A 13978-nucleotide genomic window follows, 5' to 3' on the forward strand; every position below is an offset into this window, starting at 1 on the left:
TAAACATGAATAATAATAATCATCAAATGATTATTAGATCTTATGGATGGTAGACAAAATGGGCATTAGACAAACTGGAAATTAGACTGACTAGCAATTAGACCAAATGGGTAGTAGACTTATTGGAGATTAGACCAAATGACAATTAGCCTAAATGGACATTGGACCAAATGATATGTAGACGAAATGATTATTGGACCAGGTGGATAACCATGCACTTGCCATTTTATGGGCTAACATCATGGTAACCAAAGGTAACCCGACTCTGTAATTGTAGGTTGGATTGTCCTAATAGTTTTTTCCAAAAGATTAACGAGACTTGAAAAGGACAAGAAGGTCAAGTACTCTGCGGTGTTTGAATGTATTTCAAATCTACCTAGTGCAAAACACATTCAGTTATAAAAACTGAATACTTTTTTGAGGTATTAGATCATCCGAGAGTATATCTCAAGTTTATGTTACAAATGCACCTACATTTTTGCTTGTTTTACTTTGTATATCATCTTATGATAAGACCTTCTTGCCAACCTATTATTATTGTTACATCCTTCACCATTGCAACCACTTCAATCATATGTTAGTTTTATTTATGAGAACCTATAATCTACAAGCTGAACTTTTTGTATAGGTTCCTCACATTTCACCCTGTATAAACCTCTTGTTCAATACAGTTAATTTTGACGTCTTTTCACAGAATTGATTATATAATGTGACACTTTTAGTATATTTCATATTATGTTCTAATTTTGTCAATTATGTGAATTCTTTTTTTGTGAAATGTGAAACAAAATAAACTTGAAACTTGAAATATGTACATGTACAGGTCACTCCAATCTACAACCAGGGCTTCCAGCCCGACTGGTACCAGTTCGTCTGCACCTGGGAGAAGATGTCATCGGATCAGCGGAGGGTGGCCGAGCTGGTTGGGGTGGAGGAGTCCTTCCTGATGAGGGCTAGCCAGGGCCTCGTCTCCAGTGCCTCCCGCTCGGCCAACGTCCAGAAGAGCATTGCCATCCACCGGCGATTCTACACCACCCTCATCCTGCACGAGCTGGTCAACGAAGTCCCACTGCCGACTGTCGCCGCCAAGTACAGCTGTGGCTTTGGGCAGCTGCAGTCGTTGCAACAATCTGCCAGTACATTCTCAGGTAGAGAGATATTGTCCTTTTGAATAATTTATTCTCTTGGAATAGTTTTAATTCTGTTTTCATAGCTGTCAAGTATTTTCAAGTGTAAGATAAATTTTAACTGATTGAAACATATCGGTTGGAATCCATTGAATATCATCTATCAGTTAAGAAAATTGCAACCAGTTAGGGGTCATTTCTTGCGTGTGAAGTAGAAGGTATACAAATTTATGGAGTGTTTATGTTAATATACCAATTTCGTCAATTCTCCATGTATCAGATTGAATTTGCAACAAAGGAAGTGAACATACCAAAATGAATTCTGCATATTTTTTGGTTTAAATGTTGACCCATTATCCCCCCAGCCCCTTTATTCACTGTGGTGTGCCTGTTGACTCTTGTTGAAATGATGAAATTGTTTTTTTCTCTTGATTGAACATGTAGGCAATCAACAATATCTTAAATCCCACGTGCACTACTTTGGCCAGGAGGGTTTAGACCTCCCTGCAAGGTCACTGACAGGTGGTTATCTCATCAAATCAGCTCTAAATTAACGTAAGAAAAAGGGGACCATGGGGGACCAATGGTCACCATTTAGGCATTTTTTGCTATATAGAGGGCGCAAGTAGCTATAAGTAGTACAGCGGGACTTTAATGAACGACGTTTGTTCTCATCTCGTTTTAATAGGCATGGTGACGGTCTTCTGTAGCCGACTGGGCTGGTGGAACCTGGAACTCCTCCTGGCCCAGTTCAAGAATCGACTCAACTTTGGGATCCAACGGGAGCTCTGCGATCTGGTCCGGATCTCTCTCCTAAACGCCCAGCGGGCCAGGCTGCTCTACGATGCCGGCTACCCCACCGTGGCTGCAGTGGCAACCTGCAACCCGGATGATGTGGAAACCCTGCTCAGAAATTCTGTGCCATTCAAAAGGTAAGATTAAAGTTGCTCATGCATGAGTTTATAAGAGGGCAGCAGAAATTTTGACGCGCAGGAGTGTAATACCTGTTGGCTCAGTGTTATGTGGTGATCACCTACTTACCTACTTCACGAACGACTATATACCCATGCAGGAACATCTTTAACTAAACACTTCACATTGTAATTGGTAAAAAGAATGCTTGATAGATAAATATTTTGGTTGCTGAATGATATGAATGTACACACATGCTTGGTCCTCATTTTAAGAATAATAAACAGCTCTGTAGTTGACATATCATATTATGAAAGCAAACTAACAATATCAGAAGACAGGCACTAGAGCATCTGAGTCACTGTTTTTGTGTGTAGAAGCGCATGCCCAGATTAAAGATCGCAATAGGTTGCAGTCAGACGTTGCAGTCAGTTTGCCTCTAGGGTCATTGTTTTTTCATTTTCTAATTTCTTTTAAATAAATCTTTGTGTATCATTGGCACAATGAGAATTTGGGCAGATAAAGTTCGGTACAAATTGTACCTTTTGCTACATCATCTAATGCGATTTTAGAAGAGAGTTAAATCCACGCAACCAAATAGTGAGTTACATGTATAACCCTGAATGCTCCCAACAGATGATATTAAAACTATGTTGGAAGTATGTGCAGTTAATGTGTGATTGTGTATGGTTTTGGTTTTATCTAGTGGTAGACAAGCTCATGGTGAAGACGCCTACGAGGCGGTGGAGAGGAAACAAACCAGGTGTATCTGGGCCACCGGAAGGAAGGGATTGACGGAGGCTGAGGCTGCCAAGCTCATTGTCTCCGAAGCCAGGCAGATTGTCCAGGTTGAGCTCGGTGTGGCCGATGTTGCCTGGGGAAAGGAGGAAGAGAAGGATGACACCAAAGCGGACAACGTTGGTCAGAAAATGGTAGCTAAGGATAACACCAAAGCAGACAACGGTGGTCAGAAGACGGTAGCTAACGATGACGGACCACGAGAGGGCGCCAGAGACGGGGACAAAGGACCTGAGGCGGGATTAGAGCATGTGTCAGAGGGCAGCGATAGAAGTGGTAACATCATGATCAGTTGTAACGGGAATCCCATCCCCGAGAAACACCTGGAGAAGGAATTGATACTGGTGAAGGGGCGTGACCAGGTTGCACCTGAAGAAAGTCCAGCAGTAGATGAACCCATCCCTAATAGGCCAAGTACATCATCAAAGTCTGTTGAAATTCATGGAAACTCTTTCAGTAATTTCAATGTAAGACATCCAGTTTTAAAAGAAGTTGTTACTAAACCATCTGATAGTTCTGGAGAGAAGTTTGATGATGTGCAGAGAGACACTAAGGCAGAAGCAGAGAGCTGTAGTACCAAGGGAGTAGCCAATGAGACATCTGGTAGTGAGTGTTCCTCTACTAGATTCAGTGGAAGAAAAAACAGTTTCAAACACCCATCTGTTCTAAGAAGTACAGATGCCAAAGACAGCTCAAAGAAAGAAATGGTGGTGACTGTCCAAGTACATGCCAAACCTCAAAATCGCAAAATAGATGCAGAACAAATGTTTCCACAGGTTCCTTCAAAACAGCCCAAGATCATCACAAATAAGAATAAGAATGAAATAGCGAGGAAAGAATCCACCCTAGAAAAGAAGGACATACCTGTACATTTTGCTTCAAGCTCTACCAAAGAAAAAAGTCATGAGATCAAGGAGCAAGAAGAAATGGCTAAAGGAAAGATAACTTCAACACCTATTACAGCAGAGGACAAAGAGACACATCATCAAGGTCGGGAGAAGGAAACATCTCCAGAGCTGTTCTCATGTCCTTTAGATGAGGGTGGTCTGGAGGAGGCACTGCAGCAGATGGTAGAAGAGTTTGCTTCTCCTGCAAGAGGTCCAGGAGATGGACAACTCCTGGAGTGTTCTTCTCCTGGAAGAGGTCCAGGAGATGGACAAGTCCTGCAGGACAAGGGCAGTCACAGCAGAGATGGGGATGGAATGTTAGTTGGTGAAGAGGATGGGATCAGTCCGACGTTCCCATCCATGGATTCACAGCTGGAGCAGTACATGGCCGAGTATTGCACTCAAAACGACATTGTGGCTGAATCAGCTAGTCCTGATCTTGATGCTGGCAAGAAGAGCGGAAGGGAGCATTTGAGAAACTCTCAAGATATTCGAACAGATGATAAACTACCAAGTGGTCCAAGCACAAGGGAAACTGCCTTAGCAATCAACACTGTAGATGGAACTACGGTAACAAGTCATAGCTCAAGTGCCCCTACAGATACAGTTGCACCAGATCAAGCGATTGATGCGGATGCTGAAGAAACTGTCCAGAATCCAGACAGCGATTCTCATCCACTGGTAGAGACAACCCAGGATGTACTACTAGCTGCAGACATGTGTGAGTTATTTGACTCATTCTCATGTAGCATTCAGGCATCAGTTACCTCAGAGACCAATCCAAGTAAAGCTATACCCCCTCTGATTCACACTGACCAGGTATTATCCCATTCAGGTGAAAGAGGTACCAGACTTACTGCTGGATCTCCTGAAAACTATGAGAAAGATGTTAAGCTTGTAAACGCTCCCTCTGCGGCCGCGAAGTCCCCAACAGCAACTGTAACAGAAACTACCACATACATGATGCAAAGAGGTACAGACAAATCAGAGGCCCAAGGCTGTCAAACTGATGATGCCATGCAGATATCTTCAGATGAATCTTTCTCATACTTGGAGACTCCTGATGATAATGAAATCTTGGATTCAGATCCCCAAAATGCTACCATGATTTTTGTTGGAAAATCCAAACAGTCATGTACAAAATCTTGCACCAAGGAATGTACAAAACATCCAGATGTTGTTCGCAGCAATGCGAAAGGCGCCACATTGTATCCAAAGGTAAAATTATCAACCAGAAAGGAAAACACTGCACATAAGGGCACTGCAAAGCAGATTATTGGGAAGCAATCATTTGTAGGTATCCAGAAACCTTCAAAGTCGGTAGAATGTTCCAATGGAATAGTGAGTGGCACCTCTGGAAATAGACAAGCAGAGTTTCATCAGCTTGCTTCTTCTAAAGGACATCACAAAGTATCTGTATCAAGTAAGACTGTGTCCAAGAAAGCGAGTTTAGCACCATTAGCATCAAACAAGCCATCCAAATGTGAGTCATCCTCAAGAACAGTTGCAGATGATGTGCTTTTCTCTCCCGAGAGGGAAAACACAGTCCACAGAAATGCAGGCAGTCTCCTGAGTCCAGGCACTATGGCCATGCTGGACCTCTTTGCTGGTGAAGATGATGATATGTTCACTCAGCTGAAGGAAACGCCAAAGAGTAAGACCAAAGACAAGACGGTCCTTGCGGGTAAAGACATGAATGTAAGCAAGATCGACACCAAGGGTGTCAGTAAGGTCAGTGGAGGAAGAGACGTAAAGCAGAACAAGTCACAGATTAAGGACAAAGGTGCAATCCCATCACGCAAGGATAGTGCAATAGCTTTGAGCAGAGAACACCCAAAGAGAAAGAATGAGCAAAAGGATAGCGGATCTCCACCGAAGCGGCAAAGAACCCCGCCAAAGGCTTATCCTGCTGTTCAAGAAGAAAGTGGAAGTGCAATAGCAAAAGGCCCTGCAGGTGTGGTTTTCTCCTCAGACTCGGAGCATCCTGAAAGGAGAACCAGTGATACAGGAGATTACATCCCTCCAACTCCTCCCAGGACAAGACAGACTACTCCAAGGATCTCAAAGGCCTCTGGGACACAGAAGCCAAAGAGCAAAACAGGACAAACACAGCAATCTGGTAAGAAGAAGAAAACCCAAGAAAAATCCCAGCAGATTTCAAAAAGAACATCCCCAAGAGCATTGACCAGGAGTAGACAGAATCTAGAGGCAGTCATGGAAGAAAGGCACGCCATTACCAAAGACGCTCCTGATGGTTTTAGGGACACCAAGGACAAAGGCCTTCCAAAGACAAACACGAAACTACATAGGACAAGTCCCGTTGAAAGCAACCAGCTACCTCCTGACAGAACTGCAGGTCAAACGATTGATGTGCCCAGGATTCCAGCTATAGCCATGACACCCAGTTTTGACAGTGAAATGCTATGCCAAGACAGTGAAGACCTGTTCTCACCTAAACCCATTGAATCTCAGGATGCCCTCAACATGGGAATGGACGAATTTGACTTCAGTCTAAAGTTCAGCCTAGACAGCGACTCTGAAATACCACCTTCTCCACATCCTGTCATCATCGCCACCACCTCAAGGCAGCAGCAGAACCACCACCAGCAGCAGTCCTTGATGTCATCCTTCACTCCATCATTCTCCTTTCCCCAGTCCTTCAGCTGCTCTCCCGCCGTACCTTCATCGGACAATGCCTTCACCATCGTAGACGTCTGTGCCAATGTGGACCTCTTCAGTACATTTTTGTCAGAGTGGAAGCGGAAGACGCGCTACGCAGTGGCTGTGGCCTGTGAGAAGTACCATCCTCCTGTCCAAGGTGCCACAATTGGAGGGAATTTCAAGAAACCTGGTATGTCTTTAACACACTTTGTTTGCCCCAAAACAGCCCCAAAATACAACGTTGGAATATTAAACCATTTTGCATGTAAATTGATAGCAAGTTGGGTTGAAAAAGTAGCTTCATGGGACAGAGCCCAGTTTCACTGATTTTTCTCTGTGTTATCAGTTACAGAAATATAAAGTGCACTGTGACTATATCATTTCCTTTCCGGCAACATTTTTGTGTTTGTTTTTTATTGTGAGGCATATTTTGCGTCGTTGATGAATGAGATTTTATGAATCGTATTCATAGATTATTGTTCTCAAAATGGAAGTACAAATCTCCTAACATGGTGTGTAAACTGATTTTTGAGTATTGACAAACCATACGTACCATTTTTACCTTGTCCTTGTTTTTTACAATGCTTCAACAACAAAACAAAACAAAAAATTCTACATGTAACATCTTGGACATTCACATATTTTCAATTAATGAGCTGCACAAGGTATTAGGTAATAATGAACTTCATGAATATTATAAATATCTTATAATGTTCTTGTACTTTTTCATCAAACCAGGCACATCCACTCGTAAGGAGGTTCAGTCCAAACCAGATGGCTTCCCTATAGAGAACCTTGAGCTCCTGGTGACAGGCATAGCTGTGTGCTGGGGTGGCAAAGATGCTTACTTTGTCTCTCTTCAAAAAGAGATTACTGAAGGTAAGACAGAATGACAGACTTACCATAGTCGTTATCAGGGCTTTAGGTCTAGTTATCAATCTCCCTGTAGTTGTGAGAAGGTTCAGTCCAAGCCAGAGGGTTTCCCCGTAGAAGATCTTGAACTTCTTGCGACTGGCATAGCTCTGTGCTGGATAACTGAAAGTATGAAAGAATAAACATAATTGTATTCAATGCTGTAGTTCTAGTTTTGAAAGTTGTTATTTCATTTGTACTAACTTATAGCAACCACACCTGGGCTGAGATGCTGGAAGACTACAGTTCGTTCAGTTTAGACCAAGGGTAAAAAATGTCCTGTCAAGGTGTCTGCATATGAAATATATTGGGGTTTTGTTGTTGCAGAATTAATTTGTTTGTTTGTTTGTTTTGTTGGGTTTTAATTTGTTTTCCTTGGAGGGAGTTACAGGCAGTGGGGGACCGCAAATGAATGTTGCAGTATTTGGCAAAAGAGTTTTGATACAAAGAGAAAGACAGTTCAGACTCTTAGGGATGATCTTAGTATTATCCTTTGACAGACTTATAAACACTCTTTGAACTTTGATCTTTCCCTTAGGTAATGCAGATGACACGCTTGCACCACCGGACAATGCCCCTAACCTGTCGGTCAGCGACAGGCTGAGTAAGATCAGACCAGTCTTGGAGATAGAGAAGCTGGGACGGACTGCCAAGGCAAAGTATCACCGTAAGGTTGTGTTTGGAGCTAAGCACCAGGTGAGTGATGATAACATGTATGCATATTTGATGTACAGTCAAACCTGCTTTAACGACCACCTGTATAGAAAGATCACCTGTCTACAAAGATCACCTTTTTGTTTCCCTTTGGTTCTCATTGAAAAGACCACCTGCCTATAAAGACTTCTTGTCACCCTTGGATGGTCTTTATAGACAGGTTTCACTGTTACAGTAGTAGTGTTTCATTCATACAAATATGTTGTCATTGGCTTGAAATGATGTTTTTGAACTGTCAACTAGGAAAAACAAAAATTAAATCTACCTTACTTCAAGATTTATTGTATAAAATGCCTATGACCCCATTGTACATGTATATATGGTTTGGTAAAACACATGGTCCCATCACAATATATCTTGAGCATTGTAACTTAATATCACAGATCAGTGCATGTTTAACAGGATTTAAGACAAATTTGGGGCTATGTTCTTCTAGTACAGTACTAATGGTGCAGACGGATATCTCTGTAATGTTGCCTAAACATAAGAGCTCTTTTTATTTTATTTTTTCACCGAGCATGTACCTAGGGCACTAATTTAGTTTGAAATAATTATTTTCTTGACTATCGTCTGGACTGTTACATCACTTACTACGATACAATTACGATACAACCCACATTTCCTTCATGAATAATATTTGCTTTTTTTTATTTGCAAAAATTAAAGATAAAGGCCAGTTATGGTTATGCGATTGCATTGTGAAAGAAAAGGTGTGGAATGGATCAGAAAAAGTTGATCATGTAGCATGTAAGTATTGGTGTGTACTGCAAGGTTCTAGAGTCATCAAAATCATAATAAATTTGGCCCAGTCTTGGTAAAGTAACAAGCACTGTACACAGAAAGATGCATATGGGACTACACAAATGGTGTCGGGTCTACTTACCTTGATTTCCTTATCTTTCTATGCTCATTACTCAGCCAGTATACATTTTCTACCAATATTGACATCTATTTGTAATCTTGACATTCAGTGTAAGTTTTGTTTGATTCTGTGAGAATTCATTTTCTTTTTTAACCTGAACTCAAGTTTATCTTCAAACTGATGTCTGTGTTAGTAGGCCTATCTAATCTTGGTATGATATTTGTTACTTCATTTCTCTCCAGTATAAGATCCTGTCTCAAGCCTGCGGGTGTCTCCTAGCGGGCTCCCTGGAAGACCCTAAGATAGCACAGTGGCTGATAGACCCTGGTAGCAAAGAACCTAACCTACAATCACTGGTCACACAGTATACACCTACTGATGCTTATCTCCTAGAAGGTGAGGTCTTTTAAAGCCCGCTGTACTACTTATAGCTACTTGCGCCCTCTACAGTATATAGCAAACAATGCCTAATCGGTGCCTGTTGGTCACCCATGATCCCCTTTTTCTTATGTTAATTGAGAGCTGATTCGATGAGATAACCACCTGTCAGTGACCTTGCAGGGAGGTCTAATCCCTCCTGGCCAAACTTGTGTACACAGGCTTTAAGGTCTTTCTATTTTTCTATGTAAATCAGTTCACTCCCTTGCCTTAGTTATTTCACTCATTTTCCCTGGTGCTGTCGTTGGCTTAGAGGTCGATAGACCCTAGTAGTTAAGGAACCTAACCTACAGTCTCTGGTCACCCAGTATGCACCTACTGATGCTTATGATCTGGAAGGTAAATTCTTTTCTCTGTTTCTTTCTTTGTCCTCTCCTCTTTTCCCTTCTTTTGTTTTCCACGGTTGTCCCCGTCAGAGTTATTCTTACTATCTCTCTCTCTCTCTCTATCTCTCTGTCTCTTTGACTGCTGTTCAAATCTTAAATCAATAGCAAACTTGCAATGTCCTACCTCTTCCTGCACAGAGTTGCAGTTGAAATCAATCTCTAGTTATATAGGATTGATTTAGATCAATCACAGCTCTTTATAATGCCTCGTTGACACTTGCCTGCATTTTGGTTTGTGCATAGTTTGCGCATAGACACATACTCTTGCGTGCCAATGCGAGAAGTATTGGAAGTAACGTGTAGGAGGATGCAGGCCGTGCGTGAAATGCGTGACAGAATTGTCAAAATGTTCAAAATTTTGGCACAACAATTTTGTTCGTGAGCTATGCACACCCTATGCGCTACCTGACCTGGTTACGCATTGTGTGAACTATTCGTAAATTAGACGTGACCCTAAACAGACTGCGTGCCACTAATTGGCACGCATTGGCACGCCATAGAGAGGGGCAGTGTGGGACCAAAATGTGTGCAAATGTCAACAAGGCATAAGACTGGACCCCAAACAACTTTTTCAAGACACAATCATTTTTGACCATGTCTCAATCTGTTTCTTAGCTCTTGGAGGTGGCATAGGCCTAGGAGGGCCAGGGGTTAGTCCAGAGACGAACGGATCCAGTAGACTGAGGGCTACTACTGAAGCAGTCCTGTCCCTTCAGGTCATGGACACCATGCAGAAGCAGCTAGAGGAGATGGACCTGTGGCAACCATTTACAGATGTAAGCAGAGCTGCCAACCAATACGATTTAATCGTATTTTGTATGATTTTTAGAAGGAAACAGGATTTTCCTCAATAAAATATGATTTTTAAAAAATATTAAAAAAACATTTTCAATGGCAAAATGCTCATTCTGTCCTGTAAAGTATCCTACAAGCATCTCACATCGGCAATCTGGGGATGTTCATTGGTTCATCGAACACACCAGACATGACGAAATCATGCATATCCAACCAATGGTCCATACAAAAGTGTCTTCCTGTATGTAGGAACTGTAAGAGGCATTGATCCATGTTTTTTCTTTTAATACAATTTTTGTCAATAAAATACAACTTTTGGGATTAAAGAATAAAGTTTTTGAACTTCAGAGGTTGGCAGGTCTGGATAAGCTAGTGATGCAAATTTGTTTGACTGGACAGAACTGGTGACTTTCTATTTTTAAAAAGACATTGATGCTGGTGTTCCTTTTGCATTATGTGCCAGGCAGAAGGGTGTGATCCCAAAGTTTGATTGTACTTCTAAACTGTTTGGTTTGGATCGCTGAAGTAATTACTCCCTGTGAACAGTTTGGACTATGTACCGAGTGTGTTGTGTCGATGTTTTAGAATATAAATCTAAGTATATTAATCACATGTAGTCAAATATTGATCAAAAGTTTAGAATGCATTTGTTATTGAAATGTACATCCGTCAATTTCATCCTGTCATCCATTTCCTTTCTCTGGTAAAGTCACAATTGTCTGATAGGGAGGGAGGAGGATGTGTTCTTGTCAAAGCCTTTGTCATGCGACACCATAACAAGCCCTGTTTAAATTTCCTCTCCCCATTGAGTAGGTCCTCTTTTATTCCTCTTTCCCCAGGTTGAGATGCCATCCATTGTGACCCTAGCCAGAGTGGAGCTGAACGGTATCGGGATAGACGGGGCAGAGTGCGAGACACAGAAGGCCGTGATGCAGGCTAAGCTGAAGTGCTTGGAGGAAGAGGCCTACAAGATAGCTGGCCATGGCTTCTCTCTCACGTCACCAGACGATGTTGCACAGGTTCGTTGTCGTGGTTATGGCAAAAGAGATAGAGAAGATAAAGAAGACAAGAAAGAGGATGCATTGGTAGTGATGATAATGATGAAAAGGATTGAGGTGATGCTGATGATGATGATGATTAGAATATTGATGATGATGATGATGATGACGATGAGAGCTTGAAGGAAGAGGCCTACCAGATAGCGGGTCATGGCTTCTCACTCACATCACCAGATGATGTTGCACAGGTGTGTTGGCATGGCGATGGCAAAAGAGACGTGAACATAATGAGGATGATGATGAGAAAGAGGAGATGGAGGAGAATGAAATTGATGATTATTATTAGTATTCTAAATAAAGTATGCAGATGATATAGTTGATAATTACTGCTGCTGATGATGGTGATCTTGATGATGATAAACTAGGTAGGGAAAGGGATGATGATGAGGAGGAGGATAAAGAGGAATATGTGATGGTGGTGATGCTGATGATGATTCAGACAACTGTAATTGTTTAATTATGGTAGGTAATGGTGAGAAGGATGATAAAGAGGAGGAGGGGGATAATGATGAACATGACAATGTATTCATGTGGTTCGAGAAGGAGATTGTCGTAATGATCATTACTGTAAAAATTATATTAACATTTTTTGGAATTGTTGCTATGAATATTCAGAATCCGCTCGCTATGATTTCTCTCTTGCATGATTTTCTGATGATGATGATGATGATGTTGAAGGCTGTAAAGGCAGCTAGGCTAAATCCTCGGAATAGAATTTCTAGATAGACAGCGCTATAGAAATGCCTATAATTATTAATTATTGTTATTAAGGGATGCTTTTCATACCTCTTACATCTACAGGTTTTGTACACAGAGTTGAAGCTCCCGCCCAACGGCGACCCCTCTTCCCTCTCCACGTCTGCCGCGGCCCCCGCACGGCGCACCCTCGGAGCAAGAGGGCGCCCTCGCTTGTCCAAGCATTTCAGCACCTCCAAGGATGCCCTGGAGAAACTCAAGCCCCTCCATCCTCTCCCCGCCCTCATCCTGGAGTTCCGTCGGATCTCGGCTGCCGTGGCCAAGGTGGTGTTCCCACTCCAGAAGGAGAAGGTGCACAACGGCAGACTCGACATGGACCGGGTCTTCACTGTATATCAGACTCACACAGCTACGGGTAATGAAAAGATGCGATCTCTATGTGACCCCAAACTATGGAATAGCTTGCCAATAGAAATTTGAAGCACTCCATCTCTCAATGTCTTCAATTCCAAATTAAAAACTTATTTCTTCAATTGAGAGATTCTATTTTGTAGAATTTAGTTTTTTAAAAAGGAGCTCTGAACCAGTGCAGCTGAATATATTTTGTATAAAAGCTGCCCTATATAAATTTATTTATTATTATCATTATTATATACAATTGGATTTTCCCTGAAGGCAGTAGCAATAATTTCGTTATAAATTTTGATTTTGATAATTATTTCTACCCTGTATATATATGCTCGTAAAATACACAGAAATAAAAGAATAAGTTTATTTGCCAAAGAGATCTACATGTATGCGCAGAAAATTAGAAAATAGAAAGGGTGGACAAAAGTCTTTACTAGACATCAGAGAATAGTAGCTTGCTTGAAACTCTTCAAAAATCTATGCCTTTTCAATCATTTATAGATGAATTATGCACAATTTAACCTCTTCCATTTCTATAGAGAATCTTTAGTATGACATGTACCTTAAATTAGGAGTCCATTTTAAAGGTCTTGTGATCTTCGTTTCCAAACAGGTCGTGTTGCGACCTTTGAACCCAACATCCAGGCAATACCCAAGGAGTTTGACATTGACATGCCGTCTGTGATTGGGGAGAGTCCGCCTGGAGGGGGCGCTGCAGCAGGGACTGGCTCGTTTGCTCCTTCAGCAGTCTCGTCGTGTCGCGGCAAGAAGGGCCGAATGACCAGGATTGGGGCATACACCCCACTGACCATGAGTAGCGGACCCACCCCCAAGCCTGGTCCCAAGTTTGCAGTTTGTATCAGGAATGTCTTCTGCCCTTTTAAAGGTAAGTTTTGCTTCTTTTATTTCTGGTCTAGTATTTCAGTCTTTGTCTGACAGGATTGCTTTCTTGATAAGGGTGAAGAACTGAATTTGTATTATTGCAACCATGATTGATATGAATGCATATGGAATATTACATTTGTGCAATTAATTTGTTGCTCTTGCAGACTGAATCAGAAATAAGGAGGGGAATGGTATGTCTGACCTAAGCTTTAAAAAATCTTGCCTTCTTACCTACTTGAAAGGATCTGAACTTTTGATTAAAAGCATCTTTTTAATTTAACTGATAGTATCAGCATGTATCGATCTATTTCACTGTATGCACCTACACCTTTTCCAGTCTGCCTGCTCAACTATCAGCTTTTCATTTTGTTCAGTTAAGCTGCCAAATATCTGATGTTAGTTAAGGGGTGTGCAAACACTAGAAACACTAGAATGCCTC

The 13978-nt window shown here is 41.7% G+C and overlaps 1 protein-coding gene across 1 annotated transcript in view; it reads left to right on the forward strand.

The window, feature by feature from the left end:
• Positions 1-13978, forward strand: part of LOC583312 (DNA polymerase theta) — a 33082-nt gene that overhangs the window by 13992 nt on the left and 5112 nt on the right. The window contains exons 15-24 of the mRNA XM_030994492.1: positions 824-1148; positions 1816-2059; positions 2746-6575; positions 7124-7264; positions 7836-7993; positions 9116-9269; positions 10313-10473; positions 11332-11511; positions 12352-12661; positions 13268-13540. Of these exons, the coding sequence (XP_030850352.1) occupies positions 824-1148; positions 1816-2059; positions 2746-6575; positions 7124-7264; positions 7836-7993; positions 9116-9269; positions 10313-10473; positions 11332-11511; positions 12352-12661; positions 13268-13540 (5776 nt within the window). The remainder of the gene's footprint in view (positions 1-823; positions 1149-1815; positions 2060-2745; positions 6576-7123; positions 7265-7835; positions 7994-9115; positions 9270-10312; positions 10474-11331; positions 11512-12351; positions 12662-13267; positions 13541-13978) is intronic.

Source organism: Strongylocentrotus purpuratus, unplaced genomic scaffold (assembly GCF_000002235.5).
Source record: "Strongylocentrotus purpuratus isolate Spur 01 unplaced genomic scaffold, Spur_5.0 spur5_scaffold_21, whole genome shotgun sequence".
NCBI classification, from domain to species: Eukaryota; Metazoa; Echinodermata; class Echinoidea; order Camarodonta; family Strongylocentrotidae; genus Strongylocentrotus; species Strongylocentrotus purpuratus.